The following is a 25441-nucleotide window of genomic DNA, read 5'->3' as shown; positions in this document are numbered from 1 at the left end:
TGCAGCGGGCTTACCAGCGGGAGGTCGTCCATGTTGCTCGACCTGATTCCATTAATGACAGACTTCTCAACCAACGACTCACCGTGCTTTAGTTCACTGCAATGTCTCCGCAGGAATTCTGCAAACGCCTACGAATATCAGTAATGCTCTGGTCCTCCGCCAAAAGAAACTCAATGAACACTCTCTACTTGGAACGCATCTCCGTAACAGACGCCATTATCAAGGATACGTACAGCGCCGTCACTTATCGGAACCTCATAAACCTAAGGGCCAAAGCAGAAATGTTCCACAATGTCCGATAAAAGCATTTATATAACCGAAAAAAGTGTTGCATTAGTTATTGAACGACCCTCGTATTTAGCAATTGCGAAGCATTGCCTGGTTCGCTAGTTAGGTCAACAAAACAAAAAAAAAACAAAAAAAAATCACATTCTTGCTTCCTATGGGAGCCGATACGTAGATAACTAGGAACCCTTTTTAGCAGTTTCATGATATAATACACAAATGGTGGTGTTGACGGACTAAAGTTGCTTCTTGTAAGGTCCTAATGTTCCTGTATGAAGTACATATACTGCGGCGCTTTCTCCAGGAACATTTTCAAATCTCAGTTGGAGACTCAATTCATACACTTATATCAGACTCCTCAAAATACGTAGATTGCTTGCTGCAGCTGGCTCAAAGAGAAATGCAGCTTCAGCCCCTTTCTGGAAAGAGCTGAAGGAATGTAAACGGCAGAGGGTTGCCAGAACGTTATGGGAGCCGACGGCGGACACCGGTTGCTGCTCTGAGGCGGCAACAAACTGTCCCCAGGGCGACGCCGCGACTCGTAAAGTGCCCACAACGGTCTCTCCGCACCGCCTCTGCCAACACCCGTTCCGGCACTCACAAGCCCAGCTGCCGGAAAAAAACACAGTGTCTGAGCGCAAGGCGAACATGCACAGACGCAACGTGCTGTGTACCTGTACCATGTCTGCTGTGTAGAATGTACATTTCCGTGCACATACTTATTTTCCATTACAATACTGTATGTGATAATCTTATACAACATTTACAGAACATTGAAAGAAGGGAAGTTAGTTTACGTTGTCGTCGGCATCGAGATCTGTAAGGACAAAGCAAAGGCTCGACTAGGACAACAATGGACAGGAGAATGAAATCAGCCGTCGCCGTGTTAAACACATTATAGTAACACTGCAAAAAAAAAAATGGTTCAAATGGCTCTGAGCATTATGGGACTTAATATCTGAGGTCATCAGTCCCCTAGAACTTAGATCTACTTAAACCTAACTAACCTAAGGACATCACACACATCTATGCCCTAGGCATGATTCGAACCTGCGACCGTAGCGGTCGCGCGGTTCCAGACTGAAGCACCTAGAACCGCTCGGGCACTCCGGCCGGCTAACACTGCAACCAAAGGATTAAAAGGAAAATGTGGGAGAATTAAATCTGGATTGCACTTCATTCCAGAGTAGCACTTACACCCAAAGTTCCCAAATACTTGTCATATATTCTACGTTTTCCCCTGTCATTATTGATGTCACAGCACACTTCCGTTTTATTATCCGGTCCCATCTTCTAGTCAGCGGTTTACGCATATTTCTGTCCTCGCCGACAGTTCTTATCTTGAAAATGCACTAAATTTTCATGCAGGGCGATCAAAAAGTTCTCGTTTGAGGCGTTGCTGCAGCGTATATGCAACGTAGCGGGAATCAAGATGTAGTTATATAAGCATTGACATATAAGTTGGGGTTAGTGTGTCATTCGATCAAAAAGTTCTGGTTTGAGGGCGTTGCTGCAGCGTATATGCAATGTAGCGGGAATCACGATGTAGTTATATAAGCATTGACATATAAGTTGGCGTTAGTGTGTCATTCGTGTCTTCCTGGCGAGCGTGCAGTAAATGCAGAGGCGTCAATTATGCGACGTTATTGCCAAATTAGTTATAAGAGGACCAAAGTGCTGATATTTTTTCTTGGCTGCCGAAGGACAAACAGCCGTAGGCATCCCTTGGGAATGGTGCAACAATGGACGTTCCTGATTCAGGATTATCCGCGTCCCCATTGTGACATCTCGTTTTGTCTCGGACCGATGGTGATGATTGTCCCAGTCGAGATGACGTGGAACGGCGTCCGTCGATCACAACGCCATTCTATTATAAAAACAAAATCCTCGCTCGGTTTGGCTATTTTTCAGAAACTGTCTCTCAAAACTGATATCAACGTCTCGATGGAGCAGCACGCCGGAGTGTGGGCGCCGCCCTCGCTTGTAACTGAAGCAATGGTGTTCGATGTCTATCGATCTTCTCCACTTGTAAATATAGCGACTGCAACGCTCAACAACGCGATGACTTCCTTTTTTTAAAAAAGTTGAATTAAAGTTTATTGTTCTTCGTAATTATTTGCTCCTACACTGAGCAGACACACAGATTTTTCATTCAGGGAATTACGTCTGTCAGCATCAGCAAAGCCGACTTTGACGGTAGCTCCTGACAACACGGCGCAATTGTAAGTTCTTCGTGATTGCGTTTATCTGTTGCCTACTCAAATCTAATAATTAAGTTTACGTCGGCGATCAGTCTGTTTCTGTGTCCTTTGATGTTCTTGACTATTAAGTATCACGAAGGCCAAGTCCCATCACAAATCAGCAATTAAACGAGTTATTTTTCTGTCACATGTATCAACTATTCCGTTATCTGACTAAACAGTAACGATGATTTCACTTCAGTCCGACCTCTGACTAATACTTCCAACAGTGAAACTTTTAAACTTCAGATCGGTTTTAAAACAATCTAGTAGCGCTTAACATGCGTACTACTATTGCAAGAGTACAAGAGAGAAGTGAACATTTCCATTGCCGAGTTCCGCTATAGCCACAGCGAACTTACAGCTCGATGCGGCTACAACTCTCTTCTAGGATAACTGTTATCGTTGGTCAATTTATGGTCTGGGCTTTAACCTTCGTAAATAATATTTTTTTAATTATTGCTTTAAAGTTTCTGTTTCTTATCATATGGTATTCTTTCATTCAGTCCTTTCTTTATGATAAGCATTAGTATTTACATTTTACTCCTGTTAATCAAAGAGGCAAGAGTGTAAATGTTGTTGTCAGTAGCTGTCATCACTGTCAGGATGAGTGATTTTTCTATTTCTTTTTGCAACAAAAGGGTGTTCACTATGGGTTCTATAATTGGAGTGCTACACCATGTCATGCTGTGTCGTAATGCAGAAGTTACGGTAAATCAAGTGGGAGACACCTGAGCACCCGCCCTATAGACCTGATCTACCTCCATGTAATTATCAAGTCTTTGGTCCCTTAAAAAAGGCATTGAAGTTTCGAAGATTCCTGTAAGATGAAGATGTGCGGCAGGTAGTTATGGACTACTTCACGCGGTGTTTTTCCAAGTGGATATGTTACTTCACTGGTCACTGGGATAATTGTCTCAATACTCATGGTCTGGGAGTAATGGGTATACATGCAAACAGATCTGTTGGTGACTGAAGAAGGTGTACTGATCATCGACATTAGATCAGTACCTACTTTATTTGCGTACTGATAATTATAGCTATTAGGAATAGTATTGTTTTAGGTTGGTTGCTATCTCGAGTTACATGCGGCTAGACCAAGCCAATAATACCTGTTTTCCCCCGGGTAGAGGATCACGTGTTGAAGTGTGGACGCGTGGACACAAAATGATTAATTTATATCGAAAGAGGTAGTCTTCTTACGTGTTAGTGGTGCAGTTACGACCGTACAGAAATAGTAAATTGTGTGACGTGTTTGTGGAATACTGTTCGACACAGAGAACAAAACAACCAAGCACAGATGTAGTGAAAAAGTGAAGCACTCAGAAGGTAATGTTATTTCAGTGATTAAAATATCTAATCAGAATGACAAGGAATTTGGGAGTCTGATATTTTTTTGTAATTCTCTTTCATGTGTTTGTGTTTTGGTTCTATGTCTCTGTCTGGACTGAAGTTTAAAATTTTTGTTATGTTTTGTAAGATTAAAAATGGCACTATATCGCATTATACTGAAATGTGTTCGTCAGTCTATTGTAGGATACAATTCGTGTTGAAACAGTTCCAGTACTTCATTATTTTGTTTTTGTGCTTATGTGCTTTTCTGATTGTTTAATAAAGCAAAAAAACACTTAACAGTACAACGTTGCACTCCCTTTGACCTTGAGGGATACACTGATTCGTTTGGGAAGGGTCTGATAAGGTCGTTGTAATCTCTCATGGGGCATGCTGGCCCACAACTGGTGTAACGATCCCTCATTTCTCGGATACTGGCGCTGGAATGCCGTCGACGTTTGAGCTGGTACCACATTTGTTTTCTAGGGACCAGATCTGGGTATCTTGCTGACCACAGGAACACGTCGACATCGTGCGGACATTGAAAAAGGCGTTACATGTCAACAGTGGCGTACGAACACACAGTAAATGTCATCTTTGACAGCGCAGTGGTAATCCTATCAAAATTATTAAAAAGAAAATAGAAATAAAGGTTACAAACAAACAAAAATTAACACCTAACTCGAATAAAGAACGGCTACATAACATTTTAAATTAATTTAACAACCTCAACAAAATTCTCACTTAAGTATTGAACAATAGCCTATAGAGGTATTACACACGGAAGGTAATACAGAAGCAGATAAAAGATATAACTGACGCTTGCAGCAACAGAACGTATGGACTGCATTCACAGTGACAATTAAAAAAAATACAGGAAAAACAAAGGAATGGAATGGAGCAGACAGAATGGCAAGTATTGGCAAACTACGAGGCTTGCTTTGATAGTTCGTTGCAATGTTCCTTCGGACATACATGCATGTCCAAAGGGTCACTGCATCGAATTTTATACACAGTATCAAATACAGACACTGCACTAACGTATTTCTTGCCAAAGCCAAGAAAGGCTGGCAGGACAATTAAAGAAGTGTCCCCCTGTGCGGGAATGACATACTTGTTCGACCACTACAGGAAGTATACTTATGGTGGAATGGCCTGTCCATGAAACGTGTTCGGGTAGTCGAAGCGGTTAAGGTGATTGCTAGCGTAAAGCGGGAAATCCGGCTTCGAAGCTCGGTCCGACATAAGTTTTCATTTGTTTCCTGTTGACAGATGTGAAAACTACCGAACTATCAGTTCAATAAGTCACAGCTGCAAAATACTATCACGAATTCTTTACAGACGAATGGAAAAACTGGTAGAAGTCGACCTCGGGGAAGATCAATTTTAATTCCGTAGAAAAGTTGGAACACGTGAGTCGATACTGACCTTACGCCTTATCTTAGAAGAAAGATTAAGGAAAGGCAAACATACGTTTGTATCATTTGTAGACTTAGAGAAAGCTTTTTACAATGTTGACTGGAATACTCTCTTTCAAATCCTAAAGGTGGCAGGGGTAAAATACAGGGAGCGACAGGCTATTTACAATTTGTACAGAAACCAGATGGCAGTTACAAGAGTAGAGGGGCATGAAAGGGAAGCAGTGGTTTGGAAGGGAGTGAGACAGGGTTGTAGTCTCTCCTCGATGTTATTCAATCTGTATATTGAGCAAGCAGTAAAGGAAACGAAAGAAAAATTCGGAGTAGGTGTTAAAATCCATGGAGAAGAAATAAAAACTTTGAGGTTCGCCGATGACATTGTAATTCTGTCAGAGACAGCAAAGGACTTGGAAGAGCAGTTGAACGGAATGGTCAGTGTCTTGAAAGGAGGATATAAGACGGACATCAACAAAAGCAAAACGAGGATAATGGAATGTAGTCGAATTAAATCGGGGGATGCTGAGGGAATTAGATTAGGAAATGAGACACTTAAAGTAGTAAAGGATTTTTCCTATTTGGGGAGCAAAATAACTGATGATGGTCGAAGTAGAGAGGATATAAAATGCAGACTGGCAATGGCAAGGAAAGCGTTTCTGATGAAGAAAAATTTGTTAACATCGAGTATAGATTTAAGCGTCAGGAAGTCGTTTCTGAAAGTATTCGTATGGTGTGTAGCCATGTATGGAAGTCAAACATGGACGACAAATAGTTTGGACAAGAAGAGAATAGAAGCTTTCGAAATGTGGTGCTATAGAAGACTGCTGAAGATTAGATGGGTAGATCACGAAACTAATGAGGAGGTTTTGAATAGAATAGGGGAGAAGAGGAGTTTGTGGCACAACTTGACAAGAAGAAGGGACCGGTTGGTAGGGCATGTTCTGAGGCATCAAGGGGTCACAAATTTAGCATTGGAGGGCGGCGTGGAGGGTAAAAATCGTAGAGGGAGACCAAGAGATGAATACACTAAGGAGATTCAGAAGGATGTGGGTATCAGTAAGTACTGGGAGATGAAGAACCTGGCACAGGATAGAGTAGCATGGAGAGCTGCATCAAACCAGTCTCAGGACTGAAGACCACAACAACAACAACCTGTAAATTTATAGCTGTGGTGCTGCCGTACTCACAATTCGCGAATACGTTTCACAATGAAATTTTATGACTGCTCGAAGTAGGTGTGAAGGCCAGGAGGAGCGATTATTTCGCCTTCGCATACGGCAACTTGTAAAACACATCTGCAGACACGGAAGCATAACTGTTAGGCGATTGCCGAAGCAGGTGGCGGAAGGTACGTAGCGGCGCGTCGGCGCGGCGTCTGGGCGGTTTCTTTCCGGTCGATAGCCGGCGCGGCGCAGCGTGGTGGCACCAGTCTGCCAGCGGCGCCGGCACCGTCGCCGTATTTAAAAAAGCCGCACGCCGTCCCTTTGTGCCCGTATAAAGGCGCTATTTGTGTCCCACTGATACTCAATTTCACAGCCGTTCTGATCGCGCGCCATGCAGTAGCAGCTTGGCCTGCGTGACGCATAAAACGCCGACTTTCATGGGAAGCCCAGTTTCTCTGTAGAGGTCTCGCAGACTAGACTGACGTCTGTCGGTCCACTTTATGGAACAGCAGATGCACTGTCTCGGTTACTTCTAATAGTGGCTGATTGTTGATCGGTACACACGCGACAGCATACGCCATGTAACACGTTCCAAAACGCCGCACATAAAAACGAGATTTTTCCAAGGCTCACTCCTGGGTTATATTGGTGATTGAAAGGCAGGGTTAAGTGTTTTGGATAGCTTTTGGGATAGAAGCAATTCGCATACCCAACTAAAGTATCGTCTGACTGTAACTACACTCCAGTGCTGGATCAAGATTTGAATATTACACACTTCCTCCATCCTAGGCAAATGGAGAAAAATGGTTGGTTTTCTTTGCATTTATATGTGGCCTATGGTTGTCTTAGGGGGCTTATGGATGCACCATCTAGTACTTTGGCAGTTTCCGAGAAAACACGAAAAACATGGTTAACGAGTACCAAAACTGAGCCGCTGATTCCAAGACGGCTACTCACAGAAAATGGCTGAAATTTTTACGACATATTCCTAAGAACCTGATGATGAACAATTTCAAAATTTTCCTGATATCGTTATCCGCTGCCGAGATAGAGGGGTTCAAATTTATCTTATTGTACACATAAAATTCTTAGTTCACAACCGGTGTGACGCGAAGACATAGTTTAGAAAGAGACGTAGTATGGAGAAATGTGCCGTAAAGTGAGTCCGTTATCATCATAACTTCAAAATTTTCTTCATATCGTTATCCACTACCGAGACAGAGGGGTTCAAATTTACCTTATTGTAAACGTAAAATACTCAGCTAACATCCGGTGCAATGCGAAGACATAGTTTACAAAGAGACGTAGCACGGAGAAATGTGCTGTGAGGTGTGTCCGTTATCATCCCGTGAATCCCATGTTATAGTACTGAAATTCTTGTGCACACAGAATCCGGCCTGGTGTATCAAATTATATACTTTTGCGTTACTTCAGTTTCACATAAGAAAATAATAAAATTTTTACTGACCCCTGTAGCTCTTTTCATAAGAACAATACGAATTACTGTGGCAGGGAGAAGAACCTGCGGAAAAATGCTCCTATCGGAACACAAACAATGGGAATATGCTCACGTTTACTACAAGTGGGGGATGAGCTCCCTCAGTCTGCCTTTCGCAGCAAAAAAAAAATAAAAAAAAAATAAAAAAAAAGTTCTAATGGCTCTGAGCACTTTGGAACTTAACATCTGAGATCTGAGTTCATCAGTCGCCTAGGCCTAGAACTTAGAACTACTTAAACCTAACTAACCTAGGGACATGACACACACCCATGCCCGAGGCAGGATTCGAACCTGCGACCGCAGTGGTCGCGCTGTTCCACACTGAAGCGCCTAGAACCGCTCGGCCACACCCTACCCCAACAAATTTTCTCAAAAAATTTGGCAAGCAAATTGTGTATTCGAGCCTTTTTATCGAAGTGGGAAATACACGAAAAAACGAATAAGTACTGGATGGTAGCAGACAGCCATTGTGGTATAGAAAGAGCGGAGGAGACAGCGGCAGTGTGAGAGAAAGAGTCGCAATGGAACATAGGTGACAGTGACAGAACAGAGGAAGAAAAAGAGGAAGGAGACAGTGCCAGTGAGAGAGGAATAAAGAGATGGAGAAAATGGAAGTGGGCGAGAACGTGTGATAATGACAGTCTATAACAATGTCAATTAGGAAGAGAGATATAGTAACACGAGAGATAGCAGCAGTGGAATGACATGAATTAGATAGTAGCTGTAAAAGGAAGCAAGAGGGAGACAGTGACGGTGTGAGGAGAAGTATTCGTATAGAACGAAGGAGACTGAGGCTGTGAAGAAAGATACAAAGACATAATGACAACGTTTTGGGCTGAATGAGTGAGTGAGAATTTGAAATGGGAGTGGGTGGGTATGAGCTACTCACAGAGATTGAGCAGTGGGTGTTAGCGAGTTACAATTTGGGGAGCTTGCTGGAGGCTAGAATGAGGCAGCTGGTACCCCACCTTTCAGCCAGAGTCCTTCAATAAACACGTCCATATCCGCCTTTCTTTGTGCTCCGATATGAGCATTTTTCCGCTGGTCCTCTTACACTTTATCTTTCTTTTCATGCCGGCCGGAGTGGCCGAGCGGTTCTAGGCGCTACAGTCTGGAACTGCGCGACCGCTACGGACGCAGGTTCGAATCCTGCCTCGGGCATGGATGTGTGTGATGTTCTTAGGTTAGTTGGGTTTAAGCAGTTCTACGTTCTAGGGGACTGATGACCTCAGAAGTTAAGTCTCGTAGTGCTCAGAGCCGTTTTTGAGACGCTTATCATCACACTTTCTTCTCCTGTGGAAAAATACATTTAATGCAGTGATTGCCATTGTGTTCTGCATCCTCATGGTGTTGAAAATTTCTGTTTCATCCGCCCTTTAGGGACAGTTTCCCACCTCAAGGGCAAGAGATTGTCCTTAACATGTCTGCTCCTTCACCCTGTTTGATGGGTCCTTTGGCAGAACGAGTGTGGCTTATTATGTCGGAAGTCTTCGGCTGCCATTGCTGATGATTTTGATTCAGAACTTAAGCAGAGGCCATGCTCGAACTCGTATCCCAGGACGTTTTGATTACTAGCCAAAGAATACACCACTAGACGACGCGTCCTTATGAAACGGGCTATGTATAAGTTGTCTTGAACGTTAAGGTAACTTGAGTCATCAAGGAAAGGGAAAAATTTAGGTGCGAGTAAGTGAAATAAAGTTATTGAAAAGTCGGGTCAGAGTAACAAACAAGGAAGAGATGACAAATGAAAGTCTTAGGCAGACAGTACAAGATGAACTACTAAAAGCGAATATAAACGTAGGCTTCCGCCGCCATTGTCATTGTCAAAAACACTCTGAAGGAGGTCAGTTGCAACAGTGACCGAAACGTCAGTAGTTTTACATTTTGACAATGCGCTCACAAACACAGAAAAATTTTATTAACTACTGCAAGAGAAGTTTGGGGACAAAGACAAAAATTGTATGCTCATGTGAAGAGAGTGAATGAGATGAGGATTCCTAATAAAATGCACGGAATGAAGCGAAGGGCAAGAGACCAAGAAACAAGCAGTTACGAAGGATAGCCATAAAGTTTTATCACATCAATAAACAGAAAACTAGATTGTGCCCACGAAACTTAGTCATGGTATTACTCCTTCTCTACGCAAGGAAGACCTTATGGGGACCATTTTCACTACTCAAGAAACGTTCCATGTCATCGTCATTCTGGATATACCTGCCACACTCTGGTTTCTTTACCAAAGCAAAGAGAAACAGTGACTGGGGAATCATGTCAGAAGAATACGTCCACGGGAGGTGGAGGGGAACCAGGGCGATGAGTGATGTAAAATGTAATAGCCCAAAGAAGCTGTGCGCAGCTCGTGGTCGTGCGGTAGCTTTCTCGCTTCCCTCGCCCGGGTTCGATTCCCGGCGGGGTCAGGGATTTTCTCTGCCTCGTGATGACTGGGTGTTGTGTGACGTCCTTAAGTTAGTTAGGTTTAAGTAGTTCTAAGTTCTAGGAGACTGATGACCATAGATGTTAAGTCCCATAGTGCTCAGAGCCATTTGAACCAAAGAAGCAGTAAGCGTGACTTTCCCCGTTTAAGTTGTCGGTACCCCTTCAAACTGTTTTCTTTTGCAGAGAAGCGTGGAACGGTGTGTACTCATTCCAATAAGGTCAAGTTAGATGTAATAGGGCCATTCCTTCTTTGTACACACAATGAACGGTGACTGTTATCTAAATATGCTGCGTAATACCGTGGTCTAGGGGAGCCGGCACGGTAGCTCAGCGCGTTCGGTCAGAGGGTTAGCAGTCCTCTGTAATAAAAAAAAACTGAGTTAATCGATCAAAGACGAACTAAAACGGATGTCTTACGACGTCCGCCCAGAGCACATACAACGAACAAAAACGAACAAAACGAGAATTAAAAAAAAAAAAAAAAAAAAAAGGGGGTAGCGTCTTTGATTCATAATCATAAACGTCTTCGGTCCCGGGTTCGATCCCCGCCACTGCCTAAATTTTGATAAATAATCAGCATTGGCGGCCGAAGACTTCCGGCATAAGAAGTCAGCCTCATTCTGCCAACGGCCTTGTCAGAGAGGGCGGAGGAGCGGAAAGAGTTTCAGGGCACCCTCTTGTCCTAGGGGTGGGAAATTGCCCCCAAAGACGGAAGAATCAGCAATGATCAACGACATGAGGATGCAGAAGGCAATGGAAACCACTACATTAAAGACACGTAATGTCTATCCACAGGACATGTGGCCTGTAATTGAAGAAGTGTCATGATGATCTCTCCATTGGCAGAAGATTCCGGAATAGTCCCCCATTCGGATCTTCGGGAGGGGACCGCCAAGGGGGAGGTTACCATGAGAAAAAGATTGAATAATCAACGAAAGGATAACGTTCTACGAGTCGGGGCGTGGAATGTCAGAAGCTTGAACGTTGTAAGGAAACTACAAAATCTGAAAAGGGAAACGCAAAGGCTCAATCTAGATATAGTAGGGGTCAGTGAAGTGAAGTGGAAGGATTTCTGGTCAGATGAGTATCGGGTAATATCAACAGCAGCAGAAAATGGTATAATAGGGGTAGGATTCGTTATGAATAAGAAGGTAGGGCAGAGGGTGTGTTACTGTGAACAGTTCAGTGACCGGGTTGTTCTAATCAGAATCGACAGCAGACCAACACCGACAACGGTAGTTCAGGTATACATGCCGACGTCGCAAGCTGAAGATGAACAGATAGAGATAGTGTATGAGGATATTGAAAGGGTAATGCAGTATGTAAAGGGGGACGAAAATGTAATAGTCATGGGCGACTGGAATGCAGTTGTAGGGGAAGGAGTAGAAGAAAAAGTTACAGAAGAATATGGGCTTGGAACAAGGAATGAAGGAGGAGAAAGACCAATTGAGTTCTGCAACAAGTTTCAGCTAGTAATAGCGAATACCCTGTTCAAGAATCACAAGAGGAGGAGGTATACTTGGAAAAGGCCGGGAGATACGGGAAGATTTCAATTAGATTACATCATGGTCAGGCAGAGATTCCGAAATCAGATACTGGATTGTAAGGCGTATCCAGGAGCAGATATAGACTCAGATCACAATATAGTAGTGATGAAGAGAAGGCTGAAGTTCAAGACATTAGTGAGGAAGAAGCAATACGCCAAGAAGTGGGATACGGAAGTGCTAAGGAATGACGAGATACATTTGAAGTTCTCTGACGCTATAGATACAGCAATAAGGAATAGCGCAGTGGGCAGTACAGTTGAAGAGGAATGGACATCTCTAAAAAGGGCCATCACAGAAGTTGGGAAGGAAAATATAGGTACAAAGAAGGTAGCTGCGAAGAAACCATGGGTAACAGAAGAAATACTTCAGTTGATTGATGAAAGGAGGAAGTACAAACATGTTCCGGGAAAATCAGAAATACAGAAAAACAAGTCGCTGAGGAATGAAATAAATAGGAAGTGCAGAGAAGCTAAGACGAAACGGCTGCAGGAAAAATGTGAAGACATCGAAAAAGATATGATTGTCGGAAGGACAGACTCAGCATACAGGAAAGTCAAAACAACCTTTGGTGACATTAAAAGCAACGGTGGTAACATTAAGAGTGCAACGGGAATTCCACTGTTAAATGCAGAGGAGAGAGCAGATAGGTGGAAAGAATACATTGAAAACCTCTATGAGGGTGAAGATTTGTCTGATGTGATAGAAGAAGAAACAGGAGTCGATTTAGAAGAGATAGGGGATCCAGTCTTAGAATCGGAATTTAAAAGAGCTTTGGAGGACTTACGGTCAAATAAGGCAGAAGGGATAGATAATTTGTAAAATCATTGGGGGAAGTGGCAACAAAACGAATATTCACGTTGGTGTGTAGAATATATAAGTCTGGCGACATACCATCTGACTTTCGGAAAAGCATCATCCACACAATTCCGAAGACGGCAAGAGCTGACAAGTGCGAGAATTATCGCACAATCAGCTTAACAACTCATGCATCGAAGCTGCTTACAAGAATAATATACAGAAGAATGGAAAAGAAAATTGAGAATGCGCTAGGTGACGATCAGTTTGGCTTTAGGAAAAATAAAGGGACGAGAGAGGCAATTCTGACATTACGGCTAATAATGGAAGCAAGGCTAAAGAAAAATCAATACACTTTCATAGGATTTGTCGACCTGGAAAAAGCGTTCGACAATATAAAATGGTGCAAGCTGTTCGAGATTCTGAAAAAAGTAGGGGTAAGCTATAGGGAGAGACGGGTCATATACAATATGTACAACAACCAAGAGGGAATAATAAGAGTGGACGATTAAGAATGAAGTGCTCGTATTAAGAAGGGTGTAAGACAAAGCTGTAGCCTTTCGCCCCTACTCTTCAATCTGTACATCGAGGAAGCAATGATGGAAATAAAAGAAAAGTTCAGGAGTGGAATTAAAATACAAGGTGAAAGGATATCGATGATACGATTCGCTGATGACATTGCTATCCTGAGTTAAAGTGAAGAAGAATTAAATGATCTGCTGAACGGAATGAACAGTCTAATGAGTACACAGTATGGTTTGAGAGTAAACCGGAGAAAGACGAAGGTAATGAGAAGTAGTAGAAATGAGAACAGCGAGAAACTTACCATCAGTATTGATGGTCACGAAGTCATTGAAGTTAGGGAATTCTGCTACCTAGGCAGTAAAATAACCAATGACGGACGGAGCAAGGAGGACATCAAAAGCAGACTCACTATGGCAAAAAAGGCATTTCTGGCCAAGAGAAGTCTACTAATATCAAACACCGGCCTTAATTTGAGGAAGAAATTTCTGAGGATGTACGTCTGGAGTACAGCATTGTATGGTAGTGAAACATGGACTGTGGGAAAACCGGAACAGAAGAGAATCGAAGCATTTCAGATGTGGTGCTATAGACGAATGTTGAAAATTAGGTGGACTGATAAGGTAAGGAATGAGGAGGTTCTACGCAGAATCGGAGAGGAAAGGAATATGTAGAAAACAATGAAAAAGAGAAGGGACAGGATGATAGGACATCTGCTAAGACATGATGGAATGACTTCCATGGTACTAGAGGGAGCTGTAGAGGGCAAAAACTGTAGAGGAAGACAGAGATTGGAATACGTCAAGCAAATAATTGAGGACGTAGGTTGCAAGTGCTACTCTGACATGAAGAGGTTAGCACAGGAAAGGAATTCGTGGCGGGCCGCATCAAACCAGTCAGTAGAGTGATGACCAAAAAAAAAAAAGTAGTTTTCATCCTCAGCTTGTTGAAAAAAGGTTTCAGATAGAAAACAATTATTTTATGCAGGGTGGAGCCAAACCAGGCACATCTAATGATGTGTTATACTTCCTGCACGAACACTTGAAGGCAAATTCCAGATTTCCTAAGCGTTTCCCTTGTGAAAAAAACTATCCCCGAAACAGTCCTGATTTGAGTCGGTGTGACTTTTTTCTGTTGGGGTTTCCAAAGGAAAATATTTTTCCTAAACCTTCTCGTACAATGATGAAACGGTGAGAACTAATAATTGAGGCGGACAACGAGATAACCTAGGATATGTATCGGCGAGTAACTCGAAACATAGGAGTTCGTGTTGACTACGTTGGTAGAAATGATGGTTGTCATACTGACCACGTCATAAGTATAACATAACTTTCATTTAGATATTTTGATTGTTCACATGTTGCACTTTACAGTAGTGTACGAGGGCTATTCGGAAAGTGAGGTTCGATCGGTCGCAAAATAGAAACCACAGAGAAAATCAAAAACGTTCCATCTGAAACAGTTCGCTATACCTTCCAGCTACTTCTCTACGTAGTAGCCTCATCGACTTGGACGTTTGCCGTAGCCTTGTACCAACTTTCCATGTCATAGTAGGTAGGTGCCTGTTCTTTCCGTTGTCCGTGACAAAACGTCTTCATAGCGAACAGTTCGCGAAAGCAGAGATGAAAATCAGATGGAATCCAGTTGGGCTGTGTGGTGGTGATCACTTCGCGTCGAAAATGCAGCGGGGGCGTTCTTATTGCCCCTGCAGTGTTTTTGATGCGAAGAATTGTCATGGAGAAGGAAATGCATGACAGTTACGTTATGTGGGGTTGCATAAAATCAGGCAAATCCTCACAGCTGGCAGCCATACTTGGCGGAAGACAGTCGTTCGCCACTGTCCAGGAGTACTGGACGAGGATTATTGACAGCACAGCTTTGTCCGAATACAGGGTTAGCGGTCCAGCCTTCATCAATTGGCAGATGGCTTCTCTCAAGGCTATGTTTGTCCCGAGTTTGTGCGTCTTAGACGTGAATGACTTGGCCGGCCGGGGTGGCTGAGCGGTTCTAGGCGCTACAGTCTGAAACCACGCGACCGCTACGGTCGCAGGTTCGAATCCTGCCTCAGGCATGGATGTGTGTGATGTCCTTAGGTTAGTTAGGTTTCTAAGTTCTAGGGGACTGATGACCTCAGAATTTAAGTCCTATAGCGCATTTGAACCAGCCAGCCGAAGTGGCCATGCGGTTCTAGGCGCTGCAGTCTGGAACCGCGAGATCGCTACGGTCGCAGGTTCGAATCCTGCCTCAGACATGGATGTGTGTGATGTCCTTAGGTTAGTTAGGTTTAATTAGTTCTAAGTTCTAGGGGACTAATGACCTCAGACGTTGAGTCCCATAGTGCTCAGAGCCATTTGAACCATTTTTTGCATTTGAACCATTCGTGAATGACTTGCGTCACTTCCACATGTCGTGCTTGCGCGGTACGCTGACGATGCAGCGATCCTTGAACAACACTGCACTCCATTGGATAAACCAGTTGAAATACCCGTAAGGAATACTGGATGGGAAACTCTTCCTGAAATATCACTTTCAGGGAAGTCACAACAGCATCATTTTCCTGCTTCACCAGTTATACCCATTGCTGTCAAGTCAGAATCTGAGAGTCAGCATCTGAACGTGAGGACCGAACTATACCTTTATCTAACAACGATCCTGCCATCAGTCTTATATTGATGACCCTCCTGAGGGATACTTCGTATTTCGACTGAATACTTCTTTTTATTTCTGTCTTTTTTTCTGAACTCTATTCGTACCACCTTCTCGGAACACGTTTAAAGCCTAATCTGTGAGTGGTGTTTACGTTCGACGCGTATTGTGTATACCTACAGAGTGCGACTGTTTAAAATTACGATGCGTAAGCACTTGAAACTGGCGCATCTTCGAAATTAGCTGATGGTGCAAGTAGAAATAAATTTGATCATAATATCGACAAGGTGGAGAATGGAATAGTCCTTTAAGTTTCCAAGGACATATCCAAGGCCTCTTTGACTCCATGACTGGTCCGCGTCCCCCGTGCGCTGGGGCGCCGAACACGCATGTAGGTCAGCGTTCCCCCCGGCTCCAGGGAGCGGTTCCTCGTCTGCTCGTTAGCACCCCACCAGCGCTGCGGTCGTGGGGCGCTGATGGGGTGGCAAGAATGCTGGAGCGGAGCGATGCGATGCGGTGCGGTGCGAGGCGGGGGCAACAGCCGCCAGGACCCCTCAGGCCGCACCGCCGGCTCCCGCTGCCGGCCTCGTTAGCACACGCCACGCTGGCTGCTCTCTTAAAATTTCCAACGGCGCAACTTACGCAGTTTTACCTCGTTGTGTATGCATTGTAGCGCCCGTACGCCCATGTCTCAGTTCAGTAACTTTTTTCTCTTTTTTCCGTCATATCCTCTTTGGTATAAGACTAGAGCCGTCCGCGACAAAAAGTGCGAGATAGCGATACCAACATTTTCATATTCGACGGTGACACTCTGACGTTTTTCCACGTCCATCCTTGTCAACAGTTGATGGTTAGAGAGATGACACCACTGTTACAGATAGTCTGCGTAAACCAGTTATGTTGGCCACCGATCCATTGTATATATGAATCGTGATAGCCCCTTCAGCATCAACGAAGGCCTTGAAGATGGTGCAATGAAACGCCGAAACTGATAGCTATACAATAAATGACATCATAAGGACGGCTGTAGGTGTTTCATTTTTTTACAGTTCTGACTTTTTGTCTTTTTTTTTTTTGTCACCAGAGTTATTTAATTATTCATCCAATGATTCGTATTTAAATTCTCGGGCTATCTATTACCGTACCACATGGGTAGTGGCGTAGGTAGTTCGGCACCAGTGCCGAATTTTATCTTAGGGTAAGTCTGGGATAGTTGGACCACTGTGTGGTAGAGACTAGAGGGATATTTCGCAATTGCGCCGCTAGAGAGCTGCTCCCACTATTTTTGGACAAATACACTGCAAAAGTATTTTGTTATTTTCATTTTGGTTCTGGAGAAAAATCACATTTTCTGTTCTTGTGATCCGAAAATTTTTACATAATATTACTATTAAGGCTTAGTTTGCACAATATTATTGCAGTTTTTTTCACTGCGAGCTCTTGATAAATGTATAGATAGGCATGAAAATATCCTAAAACGGCCATCGATTTCGTTACCTCCAGGTAGCTAGTTCGATCTCTCTCAGATAATCTGGAGGTTTGAACCAGTGTTATTTGGGAGAGATGGACCACTTGTTTTAATGTGTGAGAGGGGGAGCACAATTAAATTTATGTTCAAGGCATGTGGAATAATCATACTGAAGATGGCAGCAGTCCCCGACTCTGCTTATTTGTCGGAACATGTGTCTTTTCCAGCAAATGGAAGAGCAGAATGTCACAAACAGGCCAACCAACCAATTAAAAGCTCACCAAAATTCCTAGTGATTCCAAGCACATCAAAAGAGCATAGTTCTCTGCACAAGCAAAATTCAATCGACAGTCTGTATCTGTGGGACCACCTTGATCGGGCTCTTTCCGGCGTGGATGCTCAACCGAGAAATCCAGGGCAGTTGACCACAGAAATGGAGTCGGTATGGATCCACATCCCTGTCGGTACCTTCCAAACCTTCACTGACCCCCTTCTTGGGCGATCGCGCTGCAAAAAGTGGTTATTCAGGTTTTTCACTTGTGGTCACATAAATATGACCGGACCGTGTGCAAGAAGTTCGCATATCATTTCGTTTTAGTTACGAGTGTGCTATAAAGTGAAAAGAAACATAGATTTAACTGAAGAAGTAAATTTTCACAAAATTCAGGAGCGACTGCTTCACCAACTGACTGAAAGTGATGAGGTGAAGGGCTGTACCAGTTTGTTTTAGAAGCAGAGTTGGTGACTTGTACGTGTGGTCGTGCTGCAGGGCGTGACTTACCCGGCGTGCCACGGCATCTGGCGCTTCTGGGCGCCGCCGCTGGAGCGCTCTCGGCTCGCGACGCTGGCCTTCTGCGGGTCGTACGCCGGCGTCGTGCTGGGCATGCCGCTCTCAGGCATGCTGGCGGGGGGAATCAGCTGGCAGGCGCCCTTCTACTTCTACGGTGAGTGCTTGCGGCGCTGCCGTCGCTTCCGCTGCACCTCGGTCAACGTCTCCTGCAGGCGCCAGAAGCATCCTTAGGAAAAACTAGCCAGATGACTAATACACTAGCTCGTCAAAAGTATAAAATATTTGATCAGTTGAACACATGGAACTGAGGAACATATTAATAGAATGATAATACGCTTCAGTTGCTAGTAATCTTCTTAATTTATTCCACCAGCTGTTACAAAGTTATATTTTATATACATATTATTACATTAATAGTATAGAGTCTATAAGTGTCCAAACATTTATTACAGTTGCATGTAAAACATTCAAGTAAATCGAAAACGAACATTTTGAGATATTTTGGTAACAATTTTTCACTTTATGTAACACATATAATTAGATTAGGTTACATTAGATTAAAACTGAAGAAATTGCAAAAAGGTGGCAATTTAAGGAGATGGGACATGGATAAACTGACTAAACCAGAGGTTGTACAGAGTTTCAGGGAGAGCATAAGGGAACAATTGACAGGAATGAGGGAAAGAAATACAGTATAAGATGAATGGGCAGCACTAAGGGATGAAGTAGTGAAGGCAGCAGAGGATCAAGTAGGTAAAAAGACGAGGGCTAGTAGAAATCCTTGGGTAACAGAAGAAATATTGAATTTAATTGATGAAAGGAGAAAATATAAAAATGCAGTAAATGAAACAGGCAAAAAGGAATACCAACGTCTCAAAAATAAGATCGACAGGAAGTGCAAAATTGCTAAGCAGGCATGCCTAGTGGACAAATGTAAGGATGTAGAGGCTTATCTCACTAGGGGTAAGATAGATACAGCCTACAGGAAAATTAAAGAGACCTTTGGAGAAAAGAGAGCCACTTCTACGAATAGCAAGAGCTCAGATGGAAACCCAGTTCTAAGCAAAGAAAGGAAAGCAGAAAGGTGGAAGGAGTATATAGAGCGTCTATACAAGGGCGATGTACTTGAGGACAATATTATGGAAATGGAAGAGGATGTAGATGAAGATGAAATGGGAGGTACGATACTGCGTGAGGAGTTTGACAGAACACTGAAAGACCTGAGTCGAAACAAGGCCCCCGGAGTAGACAACATTCCATTAGAACTACTGACGGCCTTGGGAGAGCCATTCCTGACAAAACTCTAACATCTGGGGAGCAACATGTACGAGACAGACGAAACACCCTCAAACTTCAAGAAGAATATAATAATTCCAATCCCCAAGAAAGCAGGTGTTGAATGATATGAAAATTACCGAACTATCAGATTAAAAAGTCACAGCTGCAAAATACTAACGCGAATTATTTACAGACGAAAGGAAAAACTGGTGGAATCCGACCTCGGGGAAGATCAGTTTGGATTCCGTAGAAACGTTGGAACACGTGAGGCAATACTGACCTTACGACTTATCTTCGAAGGAAGATTAAGGAAAGGCAAACCTACGTTTTCAGCATTTGTAGACTTAGAGAAAGCTTTTGACAATGTTGATTGGAATACTCTCTTTCAAATTCTAAAGGTGGCAGGGGTAAAATACAGGGAGAGAAAGGCTATTTACAATTTGTACAGGAACCAGATGGCAGTTATAAGAGTCGAAGGGCATGAAAGGGAAGCTGTGGTTGGGAAGGGAGTGAGACAGGGTTGTAGTCTCTCCCCGATGTTATTCAATCTGTATATTGAGCAAGCAGTAAAGGAAACAAAAGAAAAATTTGGAGTAGGTATTAAAATCCACGGAGAAGAAATAAAAACTTTGAGGTTCGCCGATGACATTGTAATTCTGTCAGAGACAGCAAAGGACTTGGAAGAGCAGTTGAACGGAATGGACAGCGTCTTGAAAGGAGGATATAAGATGAACATCAACAAAAGCAAAACGAATAATGGAATGCAGTCGAATTAAGTCGCGTGATGCTGAGGGAATTAGATTAGGAAATGAGACACATAAAGTAGTAAAGGAGTTTTGCTAACGTAACTAATGAGGAGGTATTGAATAGGATTGGGGAGAAGAGAAGTTTGTGGCACAACTTGACTAGAACAAGGGATCCGAGTAACTACCGCAACCTACATTCTTCTGAATCTGCTTGCTGTATTCATCTCTTAGCCTCCCTCTGCGATTCTTACCCTCCATGCTTCCCTCCAATACTAAATTGGTGATCCCTAGATGCGTCGGAACGTGTCCTACCAGACGGTATCTTCTTCTACTCTAGTTATGCCACAAATACATCTTCTGCCCAATTCGATTCAGTACCTACTCATTAGTTACTTGATCTACCCATATAATCTCCAGAATTCTTTTGCAGCTCCATATTTCAAAAGCTTTTATTCTCTTCTTGTCTAAAGTGTTTATCGTCCACGTTTCATTTCCAAGCATGGCTATACTCCATACAAATACTTTCAGAAAATACCTCCTGACACTTAAATCTGTACTCGACGTTAATAAATTTCTCTTCTTCAGAAACGCTTTCCCTGCCATCGCTAGACTACATTTTATATCCTCTCGCCTTCGACCATCATCGGTGTATTTTTCTTCCCAAACAGGAAAACTCATCTTTTACATTAAGTATCTCATTTCCTAATCTAATTCCCTAATTAATTTAAATAGACTACATTCCATTATCCTCGTTTTGCTTTCGTTGATATTCATCTCATATCCTCCTTTCAAGGCACTGTCCATTCCGTTCAACTGCTCTTCCGACAGAATTACAAAGTCTTTGGCAAACCTTAAGATTTCTATTTCTTCTCCTTGGATCTTAATTACCACTCCTTTTTTTCGCTTCCATTCTGCTCACTCAAAATATAGATCGAATAACGTCGGGGTTAGGCTACAACCCTGTCTCACTCCCTCTCAACCTCTGCTTCCTTTTCGTGCCCCTCGACTCTTGTAACTGCCATTTGGTTTCCGTACAAACTGTAAATAGCTTTTCGCTTCCTGTATTTTATCCCTGCCACCTTCACAGTTTGGAAGAGAGTATTCCAGTTAATACTGTCAAACGCTTTCTCTAAGTCTACAATGCTAGAAACGTACCTTTTAAGATAAGTCGTAGGGTCAGTATTGCCTCACGTGTTCCTACATTTCTACGGAATCCAAACTGATCGGCTTGTACCAGTTTTTCCATTCGTCTGTAGAGAATTCGTGTTATTATTTTGCAACCGTGACTTATTAAACTGATAGTTCGGTAATTTTCACCCATGTCAGTATCTGCTTTCTTTGGTACTGTAATTATTACATTATTCTTGAAGTCTGAGGGTGTTTCACCTGTCTCACTAGGTGGAAGAGCTTTGTCATGGCTGGCTCTCCCAAGTCTATAAGTAGTTCTAACGGAATGTTCTCTACTCCCAGGGCCTTTTTCGACTTTGGAATTTTAGTGGTCTGCACCATTCTTCACCCATTGTCATATCTCCCATCTGATTTCCATCTACGTCCTCTTCCATCGCCCTTGTATAGACCCTCTGTTTACTCCTTTCACCTTTCAGCTGTCCCTCTTTCGCTTAGGACTGGTTTTCCATCTCGCACACTGCTACACTGAGTTGGTGTTATTTTCATAGTGATGCACAAGAGTTGGCAACACTTGTGCATGATGAAGAGGCCGAACGTTCACAAGTGTATACCACAGGTTTCCACTGGGAAAAAATTCTTCTTTTGTAGCTAAGGTACATTAAAAATTAAGGTACGCAGTTGTTGCCAGAGTGTCTGAGAGGCTTAAAACAATCATCCTCTCTGTTGTACGCAGTACACAACACTAAAAAATGTGTTCAGATCCTTCTGCATTTCGCATTTTCTTAAGCGCAATAAGAGAATGATATCCTCGGTTTTGAAACGGGCCAATAAAGATGAATAATATGCATTTGTAATAGTTTTATCCTTTTCCAGATAGTCGATGAGGATTATCCCTTGCGAATCCGAAAAGACAGTCGCCATAACCTTTCCGGCCAAAGGAATGGTCTTCGCCTTTTTTGGTGCAGATTCTCTCTTGGTAACCCATTGTTTAGATTGTTCTTCGGTGTCAGGAGTATAGTAGTGTATCCATGTTTCATCCACAGTGACGAAACAGCTCTTAAAGTCCTGTGGATTCTTCCTGAACAGTTGCAAACCATCCTTGCAACACTTCACACGATTCCGTTTTTGGTCAACAGTGAGCAGTCGCGGAACCCATCTTGCGGATAGCTTTCTCATGTCCAAATGTTTATGCAAAATATTATGTACCCGTTGATTCTAGATGCCCACAGCACTAGTAATCTCACGCACCTTAACTCTTCTGTCATCCATTACCATATAATGGATTTTATCAATGATTTCTGGAGTCGTAACCTCCACAGGGCGTCCAGAAAGTTGAGCATCACTTGTGCCCATATGGCCACTCCAAAAATTTTGAAACCACTTATAAACTGTTCCAATCGAAGGTGCGGAGTCACCGTAATGTTTATCAAGCTTCTCTTTAGTCTCCTGAGGCGTTTTGCCTTTCATAAATTAATGTTTAATCACCACACGAAATACTTCTTCGTCCATTTTTTGACAATCACTCGACTTCTTTGATTCGCACGAATGCCAAACACAAAGAAATAGACCAATATGGCTGAAACTTGGTGTGTGCTCTTTCCAAAGATGCTACTAACTAAAAATGACCTCGATACGCGCCGGTGGTCACAACTCTGGGACTTTGCATGGACTTTTCAAACACCCCTCGTAGTGTATCGGTTCACTCTCTTTAGGAAAGGACGCTCTCGGGAAACCGCACGATGATCCTTATGATGCACAACTCCAAACTTCTGCCACTCTGGTTAGATGAGCACCTCGGTGGGCTTTCGCTCTTCCTAAAAGAACCTTTGACGAAACGCGCTGCTCTTGTGTGGATGTTCTCGATTTCCTCTATGTATCCTACCTGGTACGGGTTCTACACTGAAGAGAAATATTTAAATATCGCTAGCCACAGACTGCCCTTTCTGAGGTGTTTTCCAATGAAAGCCAGCCATTTGCCTCTTTTGCAATTAGTTTGTGTGGTCGATTCATTTCGAAACGCATCTTATGTCTCTTTATCAACATTTAAAGGATGATGTAACACGTTCCAGTGTTTGTTCGTTAATAGCCTAATCATCCAAAAACTGGTTTTCCGCCTGTTAATGCGCGATATGTTTCATTTCGTTATGGTGAGGGTCAAGTGTCGATCCTTTAATGCATTTCACTTTAATATTCTACCATTGCGACTTCTCTGCAACAGCATCATCTGGGAACAGCCCCATGGAGCATCCTACATTACGCTCTACGTCACACACAAACTTTAAATTCTGAAGGTGTCTCCCCATCAAAAATAATGTGGTGTATTCTATTCACTCTTGCGACGTGCTACGTGAGAGAAATTACGTGGCGCATTGCTCTGACGTGTAACCTCGAAACGTTCATTGGTGGACACTGATTAATTTTCAATGCTTCATTTTCGAAAAAAAAACAAAATCTGGACAAGTGCTAGTAGGACTCGCGGTGAGTAGTTTGTATCAAACTTTCTGAGATAAATGGCCGTATCTGTTGACTGCATTGGCTTAGAAGCTTAAACGTTTTACACCGTCAAGACCATAGACGTATTTGAAAGAAATTTCAACTCGATACTCTATCTGTTTCTCAGAAAAAGTGACCTTAACAGACGGACAGACAGAAGAACAACGAAGCTACGTCATAAGTTTTCCGTTTTTACAGACTGAGATGTTGTGTGGTAGTAAGTTCCTTCGGAACCAAATTGCTGAGGTCATCGCTCCCTAGGCGTACACATTACTTAATCTAACTTAAAGTAACTTACGGTTAGGATAACACACACACCCACGCCCGGGGGAGCACTCAAACCTCCAACGGGGAGAGCCGATCGAACCGTGTCAACGCGCCCTGGACCACGCGGCTACCATGTGCCGTCCGAATGAGATACAGAACCTTAAAGACAAACGCTTCATCCTTTCTTTGTCCTGTGAGACAAACAGAAATAAAAATTAACTCCCCACAATTATGAAGCTGCTTAACGTAATTCATTGGTCTCAACTACCAGTTTCCAAATTCTTCACATTTAGTAACAAGAACTTTCTACTAAGCTCCAGGGACCAATGAAATACCTGTCAGTTTGAGTATTAATTTGTGACTGAGGTAGTATATCTCTTCGTGGCGTCAAAGTTTCTTTGGAATGTATTTAGTATCCTGCTTAGTGATGCAACGAATTAATCAGCGGTGCAAGGTTACTACTATCGAAATCCTTGTTTTTGGCACTTACCACCGTTTTCATATGCACACATTCTGACAAAGTTGCAATTAGTGAGATTGTGAAACCTGAGATACACAGAGGTGACAAAAGTCATGGGATAGCTGTATGCACACATTCAGGTGGCTATAGTGTCGCGTACACAAGTTATAAAACTGCTGCCCATTGCCGGAGCTGTCATTTGTAGTCAGGTGATTCATGTGAAAAGGTTTCCGGCGTGATAATGGCCGCGCGGAGTCAATTAACAGACTTTGAACGTGGACTGGTAATTGAAAAAAAATGCTTCAAATGGCTCTGAGGACTATGCGACTTAACTTCTGAGGTCATCAGTCGCCTAGAACTTAGAACTAATTAAACCTAACTAACCTAAGAATATCACACACATCCATGCCCGAGGCAGGATTCGAACCTGCGACCGTAGCGGTCGCTCAGCTCCAGACTGTACCGCCTAGAACCGCACGGCCACTCCGGCCGGCACTGGTAATTGAAGCTGGACGCATGAGACAATCGATTTCGGATATGTGTCAATAATGCGCCCTGATCTCCAAATTTCAGGCATTACCTCTCACCACGAGAAATGCAGTGGCCGACACCAATCACTTAATGACCGAGAGCAGTGGCGATTGCATAAAGTAGTCAGTGCAAACAGGCAAGCAATACTGTGTGAAATTACTGCTGAAATTAATGTGAGACGTACAACGGAAGTATCAGTTAGGACAATGCAGTTCAATTTGGCATTAACGGACTACGGCAGCAGACGACCGACGGGGGTGCCTTTGCTAACAGCACATCACCTACAGCGCCTTTCCTGGGATCGTGACCGTATCGGTTGGACCTTAGACGACTGAAACACCGTGGCCTGGCCAGATGAGTCACAATTTCAATTGGTAGCAGTTGATGGTGGGATTCGA

At 43.1% G+C, this 25441-nt stretch overlaps 1 protein-coding gene across 1 annotated transcript in view; it reads left to right on the top strand.

Annotated features, from left to right (window-relative positions):
• Nucleotides 1-25441, top strand: part of LOC126416958 (vesicular glutamate transporter 1) — a 185428-nt gene that overhangs the window by 98042 nt on the left and 61945 nt on the right. Inside the window, exon 7 of the mRNA XM_050084839.1 lies at nt 18120-18294. Within this exon, the coding sequence (XP_049940796.1) occupies nt 18120-18294 (175 nt within the window). The remainder of the gene's footprint in view (nt 1-18119; nt 18295-25441) is intronic.

The sequence above is a fragment of the Schistocerca serialis genome, chromosome 8, assembly GCF_023864345.2.
Source record: "Schistocerca serialis cubense isolate TAMUIC-IGC-003099 chromosome 8, iqSchSeri2.2, whole genome shotgun sequence".
Classification (NCBI taxonomy): domain Eukaryota; kingdom Metazoa; phylum Arthropoda; class Insecta; order Orthoptera; family Acrididae; genus Schistocerca; species Schistocerca serialis.
This window is presented reverse-complemented; position numbering and strand designations above follow the sequence as displayed.